The following is a 17615-nucleotide window of genomic DNA, read 5'->3' on the forward strand; positions in this document are numbered from 1 at the left end:
ATTTCACCATTGTCAATCAAGTATTTACAGAAAGTAGATTTTTCAAGAGTTTCTTATCCTACAAATCCAAAAGCCAGGCTGATGAAGCCCTGTCCAGACTCTACAACACTGCTGCACAGGAGAGCATGGAAAGTTATCTCCAATATTTTTGTGATCATTAAAAGCCATTTGCTGTAACATGGCAAAACACATCAATAGGTGGACTTGATGACCTTAATGGTCTCTTCCAACTTAAGCGATTCTATGATTCTATTATCTTTTCAGTATCCTCTCTGCAAAGGTTGCCCTCTGCTCTTGGGAAACACTTTCTAGAAAATGCAATACTCACTACAAATAAGAATCCTTTTCTTTTAAATATGTCTTTGTGAAAGAGATTGAAACCCATCTCTAGGTCAAACAGGCCTGAACATCCCTCCTTGTACATACTTTAAGTCTGAAGACTTTTTTCAACAAAGCCAAACGTGTTTAGGGACTCCAGAATTTCAATAAAACATTATCAGCAAGTGCTGAAGCCCAGAACCACCAGGTCATTCAGTTAGGAGAAAGAGAAGAGCAAAACAAAAACAGCTGAATACTTTCAAATGGGTACCAATCTCATTTCAGAAAACACAAAACCAAAAGCATGCTTTTTGGAAACCCTCAGGAGGTTTTGTTTGTGTACCACGGCAGAATGGAATCGAAACTTCCAATGGGGAACACCAGCTGGGGAACAACATGCTTTCTGGTGCCACCACCCAACGGAAGCGTTGAACCTGCACAAAAAGTATGTCAAATAGCGTGGCAGAGTCAGAGTAACATCCGAGTGCCATGCTGTGAATTAGGCGTTCTTCTGGCTAGGGAAACTTCAAGGACAGTAAGCAAACCTTCTCAAAAATGGAGGCTCACGAACCTAAAAATCTGTATGTAAACAGACTCCGAGGGAGTTTTACACTGTGCTCCATACCTGTGGGTCTCAGCTAATTGCCACCACTTGGCAGGTCACACCACTACCTGTTAATTAACACACAGCTACTGAAAGTTGGGGAACAGCGGGAAAAGCCTTTAAATGGCAATCTTCATTAGCTCCTAAGACTTGATCTTAGCTTGCCTCTTACCTCAAATCAGAGGAAGAGGGGGATCAACCCCCAGGTGCTTTTCACAGCATTTTGTTTTCCCACTGACAGATTTTTTTAATTTATTTTTTAATTGCCAGCTCCTACTGAATACATTAGCTCCCTTGAATTACTACACAAAACTGTGCCAGAAGGCAGGGAATCGAAGCCCTGTGAAACTAAACAGCAAAACACTTACTGAAATGAGCAGTGACAAGATCTCATCTGCTAAGTCCAAGCATCGAGCAATATTTTGGCAACAAACACTACAGACTCGCAGTGCCAAGAGGCTGAACTTGCCCCCAAAAACTTGATTTTTAACAAAAATACTGGCGCTAAGCAGTGTTCTGAGCAAAACATCAATGCTTCTCTTTCCGTTCAATTTTTATGTGGTTAGGGGATCAAGTCTAAGTTACAAAACTCAGATTTTTCTTTTAAACACAAAGAGCAAATGGCTTCCTACCTGCATTACAAATCCTGAAGCACGTGGAAACGCCAAACCACGGCACAGCTGGCACACAGCTGCTGTTCCTAACTTCCTATCAGACAGACTCCAAGTGAGTGTTGAAACAGAAACTAAACCCAAGGCACAGAACAACTAAACTTAGAAAATCAGTCACTAAAATAAATAAAAGAAATATCTTGGTAACTCAGTCTTGCCAAGCCTCCCCCTCACTCCCTGCGTTTATTATGTTTTTTAACCCAAGGCGAAGACTTAATCATCTGCCCTTTCATGTTTGAAAGTTTATTTTGTGCTATTTTCAATTAAGAAAATGAAAATCTATTCTTTCCAAACTTCCTTCTTCAGCTGAAGAGGAAAAATACTGGAAAACTGTGTGCTCTGATTAACATATTGCTATAAGCTATGCTATATAAATCAAAATTTTACTCCTTGTTATCAGTTGGGGATGACACTCAAAAACTAGCTACTGGCAACCTGGCAAGTCATACAAAATTATTCACTTAACGTGTTTTAAAACATTTTATTATATGCAGATAAAATGGACGAAGTGTATGTCCTCTTACACAGATCTATTTATTCCTGTATGTGGTTTTGCTAGCTGATTTGCCAGGTATGTTTTTCAGAAAATGAGTTTGAAAGTATCAGTGAAAAGTAGCTTGATCACTGCTATTATCTGTATTTTGATGGGAAAAGGAAGCATCCTTATGAAACAGCTTATGAGTCAAAAGCTGATGTTTTAAAAGTATAATCACTACAAGAGAATTAAGATCGTATATGTAGGGGCAGCACTGTCACAGAATTGCTCCTTTATTAAAATAAAGCAAAACTTGGAAGAAAAGCAACCTACGTGAAAGACCAACCACAGACTTCTCAAGAGAGGCAACGTGTAAGTAATCGTACTTCTCCCTCGAGCTACTTCTGCAGAAAATGGCACTTCCACACAGCTCCGCAGGGCTATGCTTTGCACACAGATTCCTGCATGACTCCTTCATAATTTGTGGGCCAGCAATCTGCCCTGCATCTGAATTGTGTAATGCAGGTAAAGTACTTGGAAGGTTTGCAAATGACAGAGCTATGGACTCAAGCACTATTGTCAGACAGTGACTGTAGAGTGTGATTTCATATTCCTCCCTTCCTAGCACTCTTCGACGCTTTATGGTAAGTGTCTCAGTGTGTGTATGCAACTAAAACATCATTCTTCTACAGTGCCTAAGCGCTGCCTATGTAATGGCACAGATGTGAAGAATATGAGCTGACATATACATGTATCTAAAAAGCTACCTTTACACAAAATATTAGAACTAGTTTCAGCATTGATTTCAATGAGACTAACACAGGGTCCTCCAATTATTAGCTTCGAGCTGGACTAATTATAAAGGAAGTTAACAAACTGATCATAATAAACCTTTACAGCATCTGCCAAATTCCCAGGGGTTGAAGACAGACATCCAAGATCAAAAGCAGACTCAGCATGAAGTAATTTTTAAACACGCTGGCTTAACAAATGGCCGAGAGGTAGGAAGTAACGATTTAATGACTTTTCCTCTATCTCCACATATATAATTTCTATAGAATCCTATCTCTAAATTATACTGTGAATCATAAGTGAAACGCACAATGGACACTAATTAGGATCAATCATTCTCACATTAAAAATGAGTAATGCTCAAAGCAATTTATTAAAGAAACCTGTAAAATTTTCTATGAGTGGAAACCATTTTACCTTATGTTACCGATTTGGTAGGATGACTGTCATCAGGCCTCCATAATAATATAATTAACTGTACATATTTCAGTCATTCCAATTGCAATTATTTCAATAGCATAACAGAGAAACAATATTAAGGTTGTTCAAATCTCAACCACAAAGGATAAACCCACCTCGACCATACATTAAAATTTATCTAATGTCCATCAAGCCTTGAAAGAAATGCAAAGCTCTTGAAGTATTCCAAAATCTGATTTGTCACAAAAGAATCTCTTTTTTCTCCCATGAGCATGTTGTGAATACCAGTGACCATAACGGATTATTAAATAAAACTAAATTAACATTAATTTCAGTTAATATATGCATCACTACTATAGAAAGTAAATCTGGATCCAGGTTTTTTGAACCCATGACCTCCAGCTACCACAGCTATGCACCTACAGGAATATTCCAGCAAGCATACTGCAGAACTTCCTCAAAGAAGCATGTTAGTTTGGTTTATTGGAGTTTTTTGCCTTCTGGTTAACCAACATCCTCTAAGAGTAAGTGCTACCTAGTTCATAAATCATTACTAGGTCCCAGAAGACCACCTTTGTCTACTTTCCATCAGCTTTTTGGATTACAATACTGCAGTACAACTTTATTAACATGGGATCTCTAACCTCCTTCTATCTCATTCTCTTTTAAACACAAACAGTGAGGTTTGAGGTATGAAACTAGACGTGAATGACCACAAACTCCTTGAGCCTTCCCCCATCAGCGTACCATTCAATCTACGTCCCCAATGCCTGATATTCTTTCCTCTCGTGACACTGAGACCCCCACGGATAACTCTCCCCCATGCCACACGCTGCTTCATTATTTTGATTTCAGCACTAACAACACGAATTTCGGTGCTGTCCAGCTGAGGCCCCTACTGGGAACTGCTGGACTGCCCTCCTTCTCACAGAGTCACAGAATGGCCGAGGTTGGAAGGGACCTCTGAAGATCATCTAGTCCAACGAGAGCTCTGCCCCAGGCATAAGCAGTTCTGCTCGGGGAAGAGACTCAAGGAGGAATGCGTGCCACATTCCCACTGCCTTATGGAACCTATCAGACCTGCTGTGTCCCAAGAGAAACCCTAAGCAAGGTGCTCAAAGGCATTTTCAACAGGCTGAAAATGTATTAGCATCGATCACCGTAAACCAGCACGACACATGCTACATAAATCTTTTCATAGGTTTCAATGCGTGCTTATAAATGATGACCCAATTTTTTATTTAAATAGTGAATTTTATGTGTAAAGAGGGTAAAATGGGAACTACAAGTAGTGTTCGTTAATAACTGTCCAACATCAGTAAGTCCCAAATGGTGTTCCTCGAACAATGTATTAGCAAACATTTGTATCACTACATTTGGCTTCCCCTTGCTTTGCTGACAGTAGCTGAAAGGACAGGCTAAGGCAAGGTCTGACAAGGTGGCTCCCGTGTTCAAGAGAACAGAGGCACCATTAATTAATTACATACCTCACTCTCAGGAAGGCAGGAATGGAAAAAGGAGCCAGAGCCACAAGGTGCCCTACACAGCAGCCAGCAGTGCTACTGACGTGGGGGGAGGCAGCAAAATGTCTGACCAAGCCACCGGGTGCTCAGGGCAAGGACTGCTCAACGTACCTTCCCTGCCAACTTGCAGGCAACACGTAAGCGGGTACTGTCTTTGATGGAGGCTGGAGGTGTGATTTTGGAAACCGAAAAGCTCTTCTCCTACTTGGAGAGGTGGAGCCTGGGAATGCAACGCAGCAGAACTGGCTGTGTCAGGCTGCAAGGCAGCCAAGCACCTCGTGGCTCTCTTGGGTAACCTTCACGTTAACACCTCCTGCAGCCAACAGCAGGACTCAAAAAGCAGCAAGGCCTGACTTCTGATCTTGGTCTGTTCTCAGTTTCCGCTTTCCAAGAGGACTGTGGCTTAGCCCACGCCACCCAAGCTAGTGGCAGTGGCCTCCAGCCCTGTCCGTAACACAGATATCAGACAAGACTGTTTCGGCTATTTTGGTTTTTCAAATTGGCTGATTTTGTAGCTCTTGATACATAGGCAACTAATGAAATACACAATTAACTTGTGAAGCACATTGGCTAAATTTATTTAAACCCATATGTGGTCTGTCTCATCACTGAATTTTACTTCAATTATTTTAATTCTGAAAGAGTGTTCACAATAGATACTGATGCGGTTTAACTGCTACATTTACATTCAGGCTTCCCATTAATTTGGAGCAGATATTTTGGGAGCTTTCAAACACAGCCATAGTCTATCAGTAAGGAGTCACAAGCAGGAGGCCAGAGGTTATTTGCTGTCATGTTCAAGGTATGATAAGGACTGCCAGGATTTCTGCCCCTCATCTTGCAGAGGGATTTGGCAAGGGGGATGATGCAGGTCTGGATTTCATGAGCAGAAGGTGACTACAAGTGAGGCAAGACTGATCCTGAGACAGCAGCTTTGCTGTGAGAAATCCTGTCATTGAGTAATGCATTTATTAGAGATCATTAGTGCCTTGCATTACAGTGCTTTTCATCTCCAGCATAATTTAGAAGAAGGAAAGGACTGAGCTCCCAGCTCTGGGAGTGCACTACTACCTAGTTTACTGGCAGGTGGGATGCCACTGGCAGTTTTGCTGATGAAGCCCTGAACAAAACAAAGTGAAATGAAAGTCAGCTGAACCCTTTAACAGGTTCATAACTCCCTTTGTGGAGAGACAGCAGTGAAAAGCAACTAAAACATTAGCTTGCAATAATCCAGAGAAAAATCCATTTTTCTGGTGGTTTGTCAGAATCTAAATGTTGTTTTTTTTTTGTCTTCTTCAGTTGAAATGCTTATCTCCTAAGAGTTTTTTTACTGTTAAATTTGTGAATCCTCTCACTCTGCCAATACAGACAGCAGCAGGAGAGGCGGGAGGAGGCAGCATCGCTGCCCAGCTCCCCTGTGACTGCGGGTCCGTGCTAATGCCAGATCCAGGCAGCGATAATTTGGTCTAGAGTAGGTTTAGGCAGATCGTCACATTCCTGGTAAATTACTCAAAACCCACAATGTGACTCTGACTCCAAATTTTTGTTCGCTGATGGAGTATAGATTACTCCTAGCCTGGCATAAAGTCTGCTAAAGTAAATTTAAACTGTCAACATTTTCTGAACATCCCTGAATCCGCAGAACAAGTTTATACTAGATCTGTATTCGGTATCATGAGGCTTTAGAGGTTTTGGTCCTCTACCAGCAGCCCTAGAGCTTGATGCACTAAGCTGCTGAGGCCTGGCCTCAATGCCTTGCAGGGAGAAGAGGCTCTTTTCCCTGGGCCTGTCAGAAGGCTCCACAAACGTGGAGCTGTGCGAATGAGCCAAAACCGTGGGTGAGCACAGGTTCAGGGCGGTTACCTAAACACCACGTCCCCGGAGAACCATCACCATTGCTGCTGTGAGCACTCACGGGAGGTTTTAAAACCAAGTGACACCTGCAAAGTGTTTCTGCACTAACGCTGCTGTTTGGGCTGGTTATCACGGGCATTTCATTTGCAGCACTGAGGAACGGATGGTTGTGCGCTTGGTCAGAACAGCATATGTACACCAACGTTAACAGGCCCAAAAAGGAAAAGGATGATTGTGCATGTGAGCTAGTCTGCCCCACTAAGCATGGCACAACCTTGCACTGAGTCAGCAGACATTCCTCGTGTTTCAACAGATTAGCACTTTTTGTTATTTGTGAGAATTTCCTTTGCTACAGATATGTGGGCAAGTTAACATCCAACAAATGCAAGACAGTAACCAGGGGAAGCTCCAAGTCACACTTACAAAACCCAGTTTCAACACAAATTTAAAAAGTGATTTTTCCACACAGTACATAGTAAACTGCAGAACTCCTGATCAAAGGAGCTGTGGATGAGAAGACTTGTGTGGATGCAAGGAAAACCAGTGAAGTTTATGCAAGAGAAACTCTGCTTTTGATGTAATTAGGATCCCTCACATCCGGTTCAGGGAGTCCCTTACTGAAAACAGATGAGTGCTTGGAGAGGATCTGAAGAAAACATCACATACTTATCCTGTTCTTATTTTTGCTCAGTATCCAACTATGACTGATGTTCTTCTTGGTTCTCCCTTGGGATCAGGCATTAGCCCAACCCTAACAAAACTTCAAAGTCCTCCCTGAGAAAGGGGATGAGAGGGAAAAGAAAAGAAAGCAGGAAGAAATCAAACTATTACAGAGCACAGACAGACAGAAAGGAGGGAGACCCCTTACAAAAAATGGGTGAAAGGTTCAAACTGCAGAAACAGCAGTGTCACAGTGTCCACAGCTCCCAGAAGGGATCCAGAGAGCCCTACCACGAAGTTCTGCCTGCAGATGTGACAGCACATGAAACACAACCACTTCCAGTCACCATCAAGCTCCCTTCTCCTGGGGCTGCACATGGCCACAGCTTGGAGAGGGAGGTCCTACAGCCAGAGTATCAGGCAAGATGGGTCCTTGGTCTAAGCTGGCATGCCTGCTTTGATGTTATCGCTGCAGCGTAACAGAGCACCAGAAAAGCCTTTCTCTAGGATGAAAACAAGTTTTCACTACTATTTTACAAAATCCAGTCCCTGCCTCAATAGCTACATGGCAAGCGTTCAGAGACAGAATTTGTTTTTCATCAAGAAGATATTTTTATGAGTGGGAAGAGCAGCATTTTTTTCATCAGTTTCACTGTGGAACTCACGAGCCTGTTTCCAATAAGGCTTGTACCTCCCAGCACTGCTTCTGGATGCAGCAGCCTACAACAGGGCAAAACCACAGCATGTATCCATGAAACCGTAATCAAGCCTACAGTTGCATCGATGTTTGGCTGAGATATGCAGTAGACATTTCATGAGCAGCTGTTATTAGTGCTCCTTTTTGAAGATGGGCACACCCGTGTCTTCTGAAGACACCTACCCATGGCTCTGGAGTCAGATAGCTCCTATGGTTGGCAGTAGAGCGCTGACCACCACAAAACATGACCAATGGAAGAGACGGTACAAGGCTGTTGGAAAGAGTCAGACCGAGAGGGAATGCTGAAGCCCACAAAGCGTGGTCGTCCTGGGACTCTGCTGCCCATCCAGGCCACCCGAGCACAGACCAATGCAGCATGGGTCCAAACAGAAATTCTTGTATCTCCTCACTTCCGGCACTGCTTTGCCCTGCTAGGTACGCAGCACATCTTAGGGCTTCTGGCCATGTGAAGATCTGCATGTGCAGCTTGTAGGACTTGGAAAACTGGCCAACTCTGACCTACTTTTTCCAGGTTGTTGGGCTGGTAAAGGGGAAGGGTTTGGCTTGTTTTCCTGTTGGAGCTCCCTTGCAAAATTCAGGTCCTGCTTCATGGCCTTGTAGGAAGAGCGTTATCTGATGACATGTCAACAGTTAAATCAAGTATTGTAGCTAAGTTAGGGTGCGAAACCTGCCAGCAGTTATACAGAGAGCAGCTGGATTAGTCCTAAATAAGCTGTTGTAATGGAAACTGTTGCATCCCTGTTCTATTATGAGCAAGCAAATCTCCAATTCCTTCCCTTTTGGCTAACTGTTTGGTTTAAAACACTGCATATGTGTGCCTGAACTGCACTCAAGTATGCGACTCCGGCTTTAAATGAACCAGCTCCCCTTCCTATCCATGCTGCTCAAGTAGATCCTTGTGCCAGAGCCAGGCAGGTGCTGCAGGCAGGGACAGACACACATTTGTCTTGCAAAATGCCACAGCTCCTTGTCTCCTTTGAAGAAGCGGGAGGCAGCCTGGAAGGACGCCAACCACACTGGAAGAACATCTCCTTGACTTGCAGGGGACATATATTGCTCCTTGCTGCAGCATGAGCTAGCCAAGCCAAGAGCTACCTCTAGAAGATCCATCTTGATCCTATAGAGGATCCATCTTCACATTAGCAAGTTTTGGAATCAGAGTCCTAGGGTAAGAACCATCGCTGTTTTCAAGCATTTCTCTTCCAGCATGCTGTAGTTTTGGATTCTGATCTTTTTCTGCAAGTTCTTGTATTGTCATGTAAGTAAGGAAAGGCTTTGCAGTATGGAGTGGTATCTTCCTAACAGATTCAAAAACAAACATCAACTATATAAGAATCCACTAAACTGAACAGAAAAGAAAAGATTTTACAAGGTCTACTGACCCTGTGACCAACACAAAGCTGAGGAATGATGATGTCCTCTCCAAAAACACACAGACATTGAGATATTCCATATGCTGCAGTTGTTCTTCTCATAAATCATGCAGCTTGTTTAAAGACTTACCCAGAAAAGTTCACTACAGCTATTAGAGCAGCAATCACTTCTACAGAATTCAAACCTTCTTCAAAGGTAGAGCTGCGCTGATTGGATATTATTAGGACAACATCCAGAGTGTGAGAGACACCATGAAAGAGGGACCATGAAATTAAAATAAGTGAAATCCTTAGAAGTACTCTTCTATGAAGACAACAGAAAACAGGTAGATATTTGAAATCAGAAGGTACTAGGCTGAACTGCAGAGAAAAACGTAATTTTACATATGGATCACAGAATGGTTTGGGTTGGAAGGGACCTTAAGGATGATCTGGGTACAAGCCTCCTGCCATGGGCCGGGACACCTCCCACTACATCAGGTTGCCCAAAGCCCCATCCAGCCTGGCCTTGTACACTCCCAGGGATGGGGCATCCACGGCTTCTCTGGGCAACCTGTGCCGGTGCCTCAGCACCCTCCTAGTGAAGTATGTCTTCTGAAGAACTGATCAAAATCTAAGATAAATGAAAATTATTTGCATGGAAAAATTTATGATGCAAGTATTCTTTACTTTGTATATTGATGTTCTTTACCACTGAAAAACCAAATCCAAGCTACCGCAGCTTAGCTACTCAGACACTGGTATGACCCAGATTCAGATTTGATTGCTAATCTCCATCAGATCACTCTAATAAAGATTTTAAAGCTCACAGAGACAATAGGAAACCTCAGCCAAAAATAAAAATAGAAGCTGGAAAAACAGCTGGAAGCTATCCTACCTCCAATTTTCTTTGTTGTTCCAGTCACCCAGATTGGCTAGGAAATGAAGAAAACTTCTTGAATCAGCAGTGCTGTTCACGAACTGTTCACACAAGGAAACTCATAGCCTGTGGAAGTGGCAGTATGTTTGCCTATAACTGAGTTTTAAGGCTGATACAACCAGGTATGCTCTTCATTAACAAAGAGTGCAGAACATCTTTAAAAATTTGCCTGGAATTCCACAGCCTAGGCCTGGGGAGAAAGAGGTGTGGATAACTCTGCCACAGCGGCCAGGCCTCCATGCCCAGCCAAGTCAGAGCACCATGTACACCAGACCCAAGATCCCTTGAACAGAGGTTAACTGCAGATCCTTACATTGGAAATACAGCAAAATTATAAGCACTTCCATACGTTTAATAACTTGGGTCTACTTTGACCCTTCAAAGCTATTCCTGAAAGCTATCAGTCTCAGAAAAAATGGCAAAGCTGTAAAATGTGGCTGCAAAGTACAGCGGTACTTCAAAATATAAGGTGATCAAAAGCTGTTGGCCACCCATGCCCCATAAGCCAGAGGACAAGAATCTCCTCAGAAGGCAACATTTGGCAACCTGTAGAGATACAAAACTTTCCTGCACCTAAGAAGGATTTTCCAAAGAGGAGAGAGTTCCTGTTCACACCCTGGGCAAAAAAAATACATAAATAAATGTAAACGAATTGAAAATTTTCTAGTAGACTTTTTAGCACCTGAGGCATTCACTTGTGACATGGAAAAAACAAACCATTAATCTCTCACGTTCCCCAGGACCTCCATCACCACCACGTTGAAAAGTTACCTCTCTTGCCCACAGAGCTGTTCACTATCTATAGAAAGTGGAGCAACCCTAACAGAAGAGGCTGAGATAAACCCACCAGAAGAGTCAAGAACTTCGTAGTGCCTCTCACACAGGACAGCAACAATCAGGCCTCCACCCTGACCAGGGAATCTGATGTTATGTATCACAGCCACTCCCCCTGTTAGCAAGTCCTGTGCTTGAGAACAGAAACCAAGTGTAAGATTTCAGAAATTCCTTTAACAAGTTGCAGTTTTGACAAATCAAACGAAAAAAATACTGGCTGGCATGACCAGTAAAGGCCCTGTGCTGCTCACAGCTTCACGCATCTTTCTTCAGTGTTAACAAGATTACTGATTTGATCAAATAGCTTCCAGGCTCCAATACACTGAGATTTGTGTGTACATGGGAAATAAAAACATTGCTTCTGTTTCTGTTTTGGAAAAATGAAAAGTCATCTGAGTTGGGTTTTTCTGTTGTTCCTCCCCCACACACACACACACTTCAGGGATTTGCCAGGACACCAAGAACAAGCCCTGGGAACTTGGAAGCTCACTGTGAGATGCCCGAGGTGCCTCAGGCTACAGAGCGCTAGAAGCTGCCTCAGACAGGAAACCAAGCAGGTTTCAGTAGCCCTTGAGCACAGTTCTGCCAGGTTTTATCAGAGTTCTTCCTGAGTAACTATTCAGTTTCGATGATTCAGTCAGTTTTACAAAAAGTTTTCTTCTTTTACTGGAAGAAAATTCACTGTTATTGATGCATAATATTTGGAATTCATGCTATAGGACCATACCTGCCCTGATGGTCTTCTGGCTTTCTTTTTAACCCATTCCATACTCCATTTAATATCATAATAATTCAACCCCCCTTCTTCCCTTCCCGTGCTCCCCACACTCTCATGCCAGGATCCTGTGTCCTTCCATTTCACCTGTCTTCTTCACACAAACCTGTGGGGTCCCTGGGCCAGAACACTTCTCCCAAGGTTTTCTTACGTGAACACCCTTTCAGAGGCTGCCAGAACAATGTCCCACAGCACCTTCTGCTTGTGCTCTTCTCTTCACCCGACAGTAGACGCTAAATAGATTTCCATTTCTTCCCCTGCCAACACTCCCTGCTATTTCTCCCTAGCTACCCACCTTGTTTAATATCAATGCTGGATACTAAACATAAAAGAAACATTCACCTGCTGAAGCAAAGCTGTGTGTTAGAGCAGCTGCTGTAGTTTGACCTGAAAGCAGTTCAAAACCCCAGGAATGTGCTGGGAGGGAAACAACTGCATCTCAAACCAGCCTGATCAAAGAACAGGAGCAAGGTACCACACAGCCTGCAGTCTCAAGCTATGTAACGCTATGGATCAAGTGCCAGGGAAAGTGAGACATGACCTGACAGCAAAACACTCATCAGGAAGGAAGCAAGAGTATTCTTTTTATAGATTGAGCCAATATATTATTCTCTCTCTCTTCCCTCCTTAAGAACAGACAAGAGTTTTCATGGGTGTCTCTTCCTAGTTGTTTCCTGTTCAGCTGCTAAGTCTGGAGACTCAGAAGAGCAACTGAAAGGGGAAGAAGTGCTGGAGTCTTGCATAGCTCCCCATCGTAAGATCTGCTTATTTCCCCCCTCCCCCCTCCCCTCATTTTTTGTTGTACTGACTCAGCAGAGCTCTGGGCTTCTTTCTTTCCAAGCGTTCGCACCACCAAACCACAGCCTTTTGAACACACAGCAGTTGCCAGTTTCACTATACTCAGAACTGCACTTCCGACTACGCCAAAAAACTAAACGTAGGTGGTGTCTGCTTGTAGGCAAATTGTTTACAACTCACTCATCTGTTCTGGATCGATGGAAAGAAGGAGTGGTAAATCAGCTTTCTGAGTCGAAGTGAACAAGCACTGAAATGGTTACACCATTCTAGCTTTAAAAAGCAAGACAAAAAAAACAAAAACCACTACACAACCAATCTTTTAATGCATGACAAGCTTGTTGTGTCCCCTTCCCCTGCCTACAGAAACAGCCTCCTAGAAAAAGAAGCAAAACAGAAAGAGAAATACTCACGCATGTCACCAATGGCTCCTTTTGTGACATTTGTGGCTTTCCTTACTGTCACAGTGAATATATGTGAATACTGGTGTTCCACCTGGAAGTCAGAGAGTTAGAGGTGATTAAGTTCCAGAATCAAAAAGCAGCTATTCTATTAAAACAGGTTTCATTTCATCCAAGAACTGAGAGAGAAATCCCCGAGCCAAAGTGCAAATGAAATGCATACTGGATAAAGCATCTTAAAGCTGAACTGCACCCTGCAGCTTTACTGAAAGGTCAAGCCTTACACTAGGGTTGCTTGATTTTCTTGCAGCCACACCTACTAATCTCAATAAATAACTCTCCTCCTCTCTACAGAACCTGCTTTAAGGCATTTAGTCAGTCAAGGACAACTTGGTATGGTAAGAAAAAAAAAATACAAAGGGGGCTATTTTACCATGTGCTCATCTTTGTAATTACCTTCCCCCAGTAAAAAGAACAGGTGCAATTATTTCTGAGTACAAGTTCTGGAACAGATATATGCATACTGCACATGCAAAGGATAAAATTAGTAAAGCACAGAGTATACTTTTTAGTACACATCATTATTCAAAGTGTAAGTGTCCCTAAGACAATGTAGTGAGGGTAAAAAGCAAGCTGTTAAAACATCCACAAGCAAATTTCACACACTTTTTGGAGCTTCATGTTTCCTGCAAAGACCAAGCACTATGCAAGAGCTGCCTTTTAAAAGCAGCCAGAATATATGGCCTGAATGGAAGCAGTGAGATTAAGAAATGAAAGCAAAAACCTCAATGGAAAGAGGCCAGTGGTTCACATCTACTTCTATTTTGCCTACATAGTCACAAGTTTGACCAGCCTACTGAAAGCCATCAGGAGAAGCATCACTGTGTAGAGACACCATCGGCCTTCCACAGGGAAAGAGCAGAGCATGGGTAAGCCGTAAGCACTCAGTATTACGGCCAGGCACAGACCCCACACAACTGTCTCTCTGTGCTCACGGCTATGCTGCTACCTTAACGCCCAGCCTGACCCTAGCCCTTTGGCTGCCCACACTGCCTGGATGCTGGTTCACTCCTGGCACCAGCCCACAAGCCCTCCAGGGTTCGGGCACCCCCTCGCCCCTGAGCTCTGCCCCTGCGCTGGGCACCAGGTCCAAGCTGCTCTCCAGCTCCCAGGGCAGCTCAGGCAGTCACCTACAGCTCACACACACACCTGCGCCTCAGGTCTCCATCTTGACATTCTTGCTGTCTTTTCTTACTCACCCATTAGAATCATTAGGACAGCTAACTACATACTGAAGATCTTGCAATGTATCCCAATCAGAAGAGAAACGGAACTACCAGAATCAGGAAATTCCTTGAAGTTTACTTAAAATAACAAACAGTACCTTTGGAGTGGGACATGTTTATTCAGGCTGCACCCGGTGCTTTTTTGTGTGTGTGTGTATGTTTTGTTTCAAAACACCTTTTTTAAAGGAACAAACAGACAAGCCAAAAAAAAAACTACAATGCATTATTCATGGTTTAGTTTTAACAGTGGCTTGTACCTCCATTTAAGCTACAGCTTGCTTCAGCTGCTAGACTTATAAGGGCCTTCAAGAGGTTCTCACAGCTATTGCGGAACTGGTTGTTTCAGACAAGCCTCACTATTTCACATACATGACATCCTTACACCACAACCAAACTGGATCCCTCTTCAATACAAATAAGATAAGAAACAACAATCTCTTGTAAGTTATATATCATCTGCTCAAAAATAAAAAAACAAAAAGTCAATCATCATCTATAGATAGCAAAAGTGGTTTGTGAATTCTTAAGTAAGAGCTGAGTCAAGGCTCATTGAAAAAACAACACGAACAGCAGAAACACAAACTCCTCCACAAGTCTGCAGTCTAGAAGTTTGCAAAGGCACAGCCACATCACAGTGGCAAATACCTAGGGGAAAATGCCCCCAGTGATGCTAAGGGTATGACTTCACTGCAGACACTGGCTGACCCAGACAATGACTTGCTGCATCTTCATTCAAGCTGTAGTCACTCGCAGGTAGGGGGACGTCTGGAGGCTCGTTTCATGACAGTCTGCCCAGCAGGAAATACCAACTCTGTAATTTTTCCTTTGTAAAGCTGTAGGAGTTGTCTGGTTCAGAGAACAAGTAAGCAAGCAGTGGGAAAACTGTGGCAATGCAAACTATTAGCTTACAAGCGGTATACTGAAGCTGTCATTTCGCAGCAAGCGGCTCACCAACCACAGCAAAAATGGGATCCAGCCTCTGGCCAAGTCTTCCAGCCAGGACTGTTAACCCAGTCAGAAGTATCAAGCTGAACGGGAAGGTGTTAGACGTGTGACTTCACATCTATTGCCTATTTAATTTAAATCACCTATTTAACAGCCTGCCATGTCCTGACAGAAAGACATCCCAATAATTTCATGGTATCCATCTTTTGCGCTGCAGCTTCCAGGAGAGGATGGAAGAACAGGAAGGAGGTCAAGACTTCTCACACAGCTACATAAAGCTACCCCAGCTCTGCATTTACATGGTTTCAAAACTTTTTACAAGGTGTCAATCTCCAGAAAACAGGTTCTCTCTCCATCCCTTGTTTCCAGCTTGCTTTTTGAGCGTGCTCAAAGCTGTTTTATCAGTGTGTGCCACATGTCAGATCACTGAAGTGCTGGTTTCACAATGCAGTGCTGGCCCCAGCATTTGTTCACCCAGACTGATGTTGTTATATCATTGCTTTGTCATATACAACCTTATAATTAAAAAGAAACAGCCTGAAGTACAAAGACACCACCCTTCCCCTTATTCTTAGCTGTTAGGAAAGCTCCTGTCCTCGCTTGAGACCACAAATCAGAGATCACTGAATATTTAGCAACAAGGAGGAGGCTGAAGTTATAATTAAGTTACGAGTACAGGACAAGGGCGTGCTGGATTTAGTTCTCAGCTGCTATGTGAAGCTCAAGTACAATTTTGGTCCCCAGAGTCCTGGCTGTAAAACGGTGATACTGCAAGATGCTCACCTACAGAAAGCACTTCTGGAAAGTAGTTTGCCTGCATCTCAGTCCTATCCATACAACTCATGTGCCTAAATAAAATGCCCACTGTCAAAACAAGGATAAAACACCACTCACTGGAATTTTCTCATTACAGCAGTATGGAGATTGTCATTACTTTCTATTGCAAGTTTCCTAATGCTACCATGAGAACTGCTTTTTATTGATGTAAGCAGCAAACATCTTAATTCCAGCTGCTGCTGTGCCAAGAAAGTTAACTGTGGGGCAAGATTTGGTATCCTCCAAAAGGAATGTGAATATGCAGAGGCCTGGTAAAACAACAGAAAACCATTATCTTCTTTCCCCATGCCTCACCCAAAATAACAAACTGAGGCTCATAATTATAGAGTTATTAATATCTGGACATAATCACATGCTTAGAAGAAATTTGCACAGTACTAAAATAAATGATCTCCCTCTTAGTAAAAATGTACACAGATACACAGGAAGCTTGAAAGCCTAGATCTTTTCTTATCCTAAAATAAACGTTTTTCATGCAACTGAAGCGCAAACGGAAATTAAGGCAATTTTCCTCTTAGAATCCAGTTTCTAAGGGTACTAAGAGACCTAAATATCCACATTACCGAAGAAATGATCCCAAAAGACATGCTAGATGTTAGTTTTTGGAAAGACTAACTTCTACAGAAGTTAAAAGCCCCCTGAGAATACAGTATATTGACTCTAAACACCTATATAAATCCTTACTAATTTAGATGACAAAGCTGTGTTTTCTGATGTGACTTAGGTTCACCTTATGTCTTGATAAAAATCTGTACATTGCCAACTCCTCAATTACTTCAGAGGAAAACAAGACAGTATAAATCATTTAAACGTTGCAACACTGAGTGGAGCAACATCTGCATATCTTTAAATCTAAGACAGGTTAAAAATTGCAGAAGCTCACAAAACTGAAAAGCCTAAATCCTCTCTTCAAAGGTTACCTGGTTTTACATATTTCTTTCGCTTTACTTCTTCTTTCTCCATAAGTTTAGAGAAGGAAGGAGAGAGGCAGAAGAGGGGGAAAAACACAGAAACACCACCTTCAATATGCCTTCTCCAAAGATGGGCTTTCTGAGTTATGACAGCATTTGCTCTCCTCGCTCAGTCCACCCCTTTTAGGTACAAGCACTAGGTTTTCCAAGTATGCAGAACAGTAACTGTTCAGTGTCTCCTGCCCTCACACATCTCCATCTTTAACTCCTCCTCCTGTCTCCTTCCTTCATACATCTCCATCTTTAACTCCTCCTCCTGCCTCCTTCCTGTCTTTTCCACCTTGAACTCTTTTTTTCTCCCACTAAAATTTCCCTTATTATCTAATTCCCTTCATTTATACTTTTATACATACTGCTGCACTACAAGTCTGGGAAACAAAACAATGCTCTAAAAATCTGCTGTAACACTATCAGGTTTTGCCTGTGAACTTTCCACACTTACCA

The 17615-nt window shown here is 42.8% G+C and overlaps 1 protein-coding gene across 10 annotated transcripts in view; it reads right to left on the minus strand.

The window, feature by feature from the left end:
• PLA2G4A (phospholipase A2 group IVA) overlaps positions 1 to 17615 on the minus strand; it is a 117268-nt gene that overhangs the window by 47525 nt on the left and 52128 nt on the right. For 8 of the 10 annotated variants that reach the window (XM_048058954.2, XM_067001958.1, XM_013177934.3 and 5 more), the window contains 2 exons: positions 13145 to 13226; positions 11175 to 11294 (listed from right to left, as the gene is read on the minus strand). In XM_048058954.2, the coding sequence (XP_047914911.1) occupies positions 11175 to 11294; positions 13145 to 13226 (202 nt within the window). The remainder of the gene's footprint in view (positions 1 to 11174; positions 11295 to 13144; positions 13227 to 17615) is intronic. The other 2 variants (XM_048058956.2, XM_067001960.1) reach the window with 2 other exon arrangements.

Source organism: Anser cygnoides, chromosome 8 (genome assembly GCF_040182565.1).
Source record: "Anser cygnoides isolate HZ-2024a breed goose chromosome 8, Taihu_goose_T2T_genome, whole genome shotgun sequence".
In the NCBI taxonomy this organism is placed as follows: Eukaryota; Metazoa; Chordata; class Aves; order Anseriformes; family Anatidae; genus Anser; species Anser cygnoides.